At 45.7% G+C, this 6,423-nt stretch overlaps 1 protein-coding gene across 1 annotated transcript in view; it reads right to left on the reverse strand.

The window, feature by feature from the left end:
* Positions 1-5,257: 5,257 nt before the first annotated feature.
* The window catches only part of TMCC1 (transmembrane and coiled-coil domain family 1), a 10,762-nt gene continuing 9,596 nt past the window's right edge, over positions 5,258-6,423 (reverse strand). The window contains 1 exon segment of the mRNA XM_010014048.1: positions 5,258-5,847. Coding sequence (XP_010012350.1) covers positions 5,533-5,847 — 315 coding nt within the window. The 3' untranslated portion in view covers positions 5,258-5,532.

Consider the following 6,423-nt stretch of genomic DNA (forward strand, 5'->3'; position numbering starts at 1 on the left):
ACTCCTTAGTGCTCCCACTCCCTGCGCATCGCAGCCGGTGCCAGGGAAAAAAGTTCTCTGCAGGCCATGAAACGAGACAAGCGATGTCCTCAGGGCTGTCATGGCTGAGATGTAGTAGTCGAACCCTGTGGGATTTAGGTGCTTTTGTGTGTGCAGTGGAGGAACTTTCAAACTCCTTCAGGCCTCTTGGTTGCAGGGGAAGCTGGGTGTGAGCCGTGCACAGGCAGGGCTACAGGCAAACCTGCACTGGGGAGGGAGGCTGGAAATGCTGAAGCTTCCCACCCTTTTCTTGTTGTTCTCCTCAGGCAGTGCCTCCTACGTTGCATCAGCATTCCCTGTTGTGTCCCTTTGGGCCAGGGCTGGCACAAGGCTCGAACAAAGGCCAAGCATGTGTATGTGGCGACTCGTATTCTTAAGTCCAGGGGCACCTGGGTAGGGAATGAACAACCCAGCAGAGCTGGTTTGCCCTGGGATATTTTGCTTCATGCAGACTCAGGCAGCAGAGAACCCACTTCCCATTTCTGCTGACTCCAGTCACAGCGGGAGGCTCCACTAAGGCCAACAAACCACTAACCACCACTGTCTTTTACAGGAGAAAGTGGATTTGTTCTTTGCTAAAAAACAACTTGAAGACAGAAGTCTTGTGGCAGGGGGCTGTTTGGTTGCCCGTTTCCACCACCAACACATCCATGTGTTTTGATCTGACCCATCAGAATGACTGCTCCAGTGGGAAAGATCAGCCAATTCTTCATCTCCACTGTGGCAGCCCAGCATAGCTGTACCCTTGCCACATCCCTGTTTGTCCCCCCGGACCTGGGTGGAGCTACCAAACCACTTCCCACAGACTAACCGAAAACCTGAGTAATGACTCCTAATCCTCTGAATTATGGGATTAGAATGCTGGCATGGGAGGTGGCAACTGCTTTCACCCTCAGTCATCATGTCCTGTTGATCCTGAGCCACGCTCAACCACCACACAAAGTCCAACAAGCACTGACCAGGTGACTACCCCAAAAGCATACAGAAGCATCACGCTTCACACCCAGCACCACGTCCTGTCTAGAGCCAGGCAGCTCTAGCAAAAGCAGCCACATGCACTTGCCTCATCCATAAAATGCTGGAATTTGCATTCTGGTTGTGGGGAGACTCTGGGGTCTGCTGCTACAAGCAGCTGCTTTGGCTTTTTGAGCTCTTGCTGGGTTTACAGCACTTTCAACTTTTAGTGCAAAGAGAGAAAATGACAAGGTCCATTTCCCCGTAACAAAGTTGTTGCCAACTTGGCATCTGTGGGGATGGGAATGGCGGTGACCCTGTGGAGCGGCTCCCAGACTCCAGGTGGACTGGAAGGAAACGATGAGGAAGAATGCAGTGCTGGTCCTCCTCCTCCTCTGCCCGCAGAGACCAAACAACACAGCCAGTGGTGGTGTATGGCTGATTATAGGATGGAGTTGGATGACCAGATCTATGGAGAACTTGCTCAAATTTCAAGCTTTGAGGGCTCAGCACAGCTTTAACACCCCCCACTTCCTTCTTGACCACCCTCTCTCCTCATCCCTTTGGAAACAACCAGATTAGGCCAGTGTTAATAGCTGAGGTCTTTATTTAAAGTTTTTTATATACAGTAAAAGTGTCACAGATAAATCTGTGGCAACTGGACAAGACAAATGTAAATCTCTCTCAACAATTAGCAGCTTAAAATCTATAACTACAGTGTTACGTTCACAAGTGTCATTTCTGTACTTTTCAACCCGTGCAAGTGAGTTTTCTGTTTATTTTTTTTACACTTTTAAACCACACTTACAGCTAAGTCAGTTGCCTACTACTATACCACCTGGCATACACAACACAGACACACAGGGAGTTTAACTCTTTAGCCACATTCAGAATTCACTTAAAAACCGGCTAAACGATCCAATCTTGAACCCCTTTGTAGTTTGGCTGCTTCTGCTATAATGCTGCTTTTTTAATTAAAAAAAAAAAAAAAAAAAAAAAGCCTATTTTCAAAGCTGAAAGACAGTGATTTTCTGTCCCAGTGCAACATGTACAGAAGTCAACATTGAATCTGATCAGACCCTAAGAACCCATTGGATTGGAACAGACCATTTCAGTACTTGCTGTGAGCATGCTGAGTAACATTAAAGTAAACTAATAGGCCTGAGAGAAAACTCGATAAAATTTAAACTGGTAAATTTTTTTTTTGCATCAAGATTTTCTTTCTTCTTTACATTGAGGGAGACAGATGAAATTCATTTGAACCACAGAATTTCGATGAAGAGCTACTGCTTTTTGAACTAACTCTTTTCTTCCCTTTTTATAAGCCAAGTTGTTATATGCTAAACATATCTAAGCAACTTCAGAATCGTTTCAACTCTGAATACAAAATGTTCTGGGAAACACTCCGCAGCTCAGAGATGGTCACTAAAAAGATTAGATCCATAAGGAAAGGCTAACGAAAAGTACTCACACACACACTCACATCCATGGCGGAACTGTCTTCTACGCGTCATCCAGAAACGCTTCATCAAGAAAGCAAACACGACCACTTACAAGGAAAGGGAGCTTTAAAGCTAGAATCACATTTCCAACAATATAATCATTGTTAAGTTATCAGAAATCATCACAGACCTTCAAATTGAAGAGGGAGGAAAACTCCAAAACATTCTGCTAATGCAAAAGGCAAAACACATGGCAGTTGTGTTGGGATATGAGAAGTGGATGCAGCATCATAATGGCATTACTGCAGACAACTTTCTGGAATGGAAGAAACTGTCGAGAGAGAAAGGGACAGACAGACAGATAGGCATTGTCCAGAACCATATGTACATGGCCTTCACCAAACAGTTTTGAGGTGATACGTTTCTATTAAGCCTGTTCCTGCTGGCAAAGTAGCAAGTGGTATTTACTGAAGACAACACAGAGTTCAAACATTAGGATATAAACAAAAGGAGGGGCAAACACTTCCTTCAAATACTACAGCTGAGCAGCACTGTGTGTCCAGATCCATTGGCTCTCAACTCCTTCCTGCTTTGACCACATAAAAACCTACCATGAACAATTCTAGCATGATCAAGACTCAGGAAAATGGGTGCAAAGGCAGGATTTCAGAAATAAAGGCAACAAAGCTTTTCAGTTATGTGCCAAACCAGTTCTTACAGTTATTCACACCGTTGTTTCTGACAGTAACTACATAAGGGAAGATGATAGTTACCCATATCATTTCAATCGGCTCAAGAAGGGTGCTAAGCAGAATAGAATCTCCCTGGAGCTAGAAGCATGGCCGAGGGAGGGAATGTTTACGCAATCTTTGCTCTATCTGCAACTCTGTAGAAAGCTGATTATTTTTGGCTTGAGTCAGTTGCAATTGGCAATTTGTGTTTTGGGTAGGACAGGAGCTGATAGTGCACATGGTGACAGGGTGTGCTGCAACCAGTGCACATGGTGACAGGGGTGTGCTGGGGTCCCTGGGGAGGAGGTACCTGAGTTTCCTGTGATTATGAACAAAACACAGCATCTCTGAAGGGAGAAGGATGGGGGGACAGTGGAGGGCTTGTCCCTGCTCGCAATCAAGAGACCCTCGAAGTAGGGAAAAAACTTCGAGGGAATTTCTCATAACCCAGAATTTGCATCACAGCACAAAGTCCCAGGCTTCTGTGTGCATACGTGTGGTGTGCATGTTCCATATATGTATATGTATGACTTCAACTGGTTTAGGTCACGTGGGCAACATTTGATTCCTAGAGGGAACTTTACCCTAGAAGAGCAAGACCTGACTTAAAGATAAGACCTAACACCATGAATGGTTTTGAAAGAGAATCCTGGACTCTTTTTGGATTTCATGGGGACAAAACTTGAACCTTGGCTTGGTGAAAGGGACACAGTTAAACAACCAGCACAGAGTGAACGCAGCTTCCCTGGACATGAAGCGTGGCTGCCAGTACCCACCACCACCAGCACGCTGCTAGGACGTGAGAGTTACAGTTGAAGCTGATGTTTCCTTTAGAGCCTCGGAAAGGCATCTACACCCAGTACCAGCCCCCATGGCTGAGGAAGAGATTGCTCCCTATGGCACACCACACAAATACAGCATACAAAGACCTTGACACAGACACACAAATGATCTTACCAGAGCCTGACAGGAGGAAAACTTTGGTTTCACTTTTTAGGGGTTTATTTAAAAATTAAATCAGGTACTTCTGAGACAACCATTCTTTTAAGTGGGCTGTTGACTCAGTATTTCTTTCCTTAAGAGAATATGTCTTTTCCCCAAGGAAGGGATGAATGAAAATTCCTTATTCTTATCCTGAGGCCAGGAATGACTGATGACAAGCAAATGAGAAACATAAACACACTCTCCTTCACATCTGGAAAAGGGAGGAGGGAAAAAAGCCCTGCATGACAACAATGGGTGAGACAGATGTTTCTCATGATGCTGCATCTGTACACTCAGGAGGCAGATAAATGGCATATGAACAGCGCTGCACACCAGCTAGGCTGGCACTAGAAACTACCCTCTGCCCTCCTCAAAACTGTTTCAGGACAAGACGGCTCACAATTACTCACGCATTTCTTCATTTAAAAACATCACTTCTTTATTTAAAAGGAAAAAAAGAAAAGGGAAAAAAAAAAAAGACCCTCCCAACCCCTTAAAAAAGAAACAAAACAAGCCCCAATAATAATAATAATAATTATAATAAAAAATCCTATTAGAAACAATAAGGAAGCACTGAGAGTTGGAGTATTACACTCTTCAAGTATGCTGTTTGGATTTTTTTTAAATCTGTGAATATACATATATAAAAAAAAACCAACCTTAAAAGTGCGACCACGGGCTTCTGCTTAAAGGTAAGTATTTCAAGGACTACTTCAAAATACTGCAGCACGACTGTGCAGTTACTGTGTATGGCATGAGGCTTCCACTTCATTTGCTTAGCCAAGGTAGGCAGCCTTACAGAAAGTTACTCTAAGTCAGGCGAACCCAGACGCTCAGCTGGGAAGGAGATCCACAGGTCGTCATTTTTCTCTTGTTAAGGGAAGAAACCACTTTGAACGCATACATTTGGACATGGAATGTGAGCAGACTTCACAGTAAAGGTTTAGTGTTACAGGTTTGCTGTGGTACCATCATTCAAGGTGTGCACTAGATTTAGCTTTGCGCATCTTAAGCTAACCACGTTCTCTTCTTCCTGACAGGTTTAGTACAGTAGTTCAAGCCACGATTTAAATTGCCCATTGGTATGCTCCAAATTTCTGTATTTTATTTATTTCTTTTGTACACTTTAAAGAATCTTAAGATTTGCATCCAAAGAGAACCATGCTACATAAAAATTATCCAGGATTCTCGCCAAAAAGAGTTCTTGAATAAAATCTAAAAAATACTATTGCAATGCATCTTGCAGAGAAAAAACGTTATTCTAAATGTAAACAAATTCACTCGGACACTTTAAAACTTCAGCGCAGTAGCTGCTGACTAATCTTTGCCACACGTGCTCACCGAGAGCGCCGAGGACGCGATGCAGCTGATTCCTGCCGCCATCATCTGGGGGGAGAGAAGAACCGTTCCAAGTAGCCGGTGATGGCATCCCAGTGCTTCCACAGAAAGGCAATGAAAACCACTATAAATAAAGTGCTGAACGTCCTATTGCGAGTCTTCATGAGGGGCACGACGCAGTTGGCCACAGTGGAGACGAAGACGAGGAGGACGGCCATGACGGCCAGGAGGATGTTGATGAACTTCCCCAGCAGGTTCCTGGCCGTGGCGTTCTCCAGCCCCTCCAGCTGCACCACTTGCTGCTGCTGCTGCTGCAGCTCCATCTTGGAGATGCGGGTCTGGCATGCTTCCAGTGCCTCCTGCCAGCAAGAACACACCGCTGGGTTGACAGTGCCCCACAGGCCACCCCATGGTGGCCAGCCCATGGCTGTGACCTTACCAACAAGGCCAGACCAGGGCCACCCTCCTTAAGCAGGACATGAGTCACTGCACTGATTTCATATCCTGCAGCAGGAGGGCAGGAAGCTGTGCCAGTGAGGGAGAGGAGCCCCTCATTAACTAGGTGCTGCAGTGTGCAATGCACCACCTCATTCACACCTGAGAGGCTTGACAAAGAGGTGACAGGCTGGGTACAAGTCGGGCTTTGTTAAACGCTTCAGCTGCCACTTTGCACTGTCAGCTGCCTGTCCCTGCATGTGGTGCAGTGGTCACCTGGGACCTTACCATCCTTCCTGCCTTGCCGTGGGAGCCGGATGCTGACAGCCCTCAGCAATCAGCCTTTGTCCAGAAAGGGGGGTGCTACCTGGTGAGCTGCTCACTTCTGCTTTGGTTTCAAGGGACCACTAAGGGGTCAAAGGTGCTGTGTCTTGCAAGCACTGTTCCTCCTCTTCCGGGATGCACATTCTCAGAGCCTCCCATTTTCATCACTTTCCCTA

This window comes from Nestor notabilis, unplaced genomic scaffold, assembly GCF_000696875.1.
Source record: "Nestor notabilis isolate BGI_N333 unplaced genomic scaffold, ASM69687v1 scaffold30724, whole genome shotgun sequence".
Classification (NCBI taxonomy): domain Eukaryota; kingdom Metazoa; phylum Chordata; class Aves; order Psittaciformes; family Psittacidae; genus Nestor; species Nestor notabilis.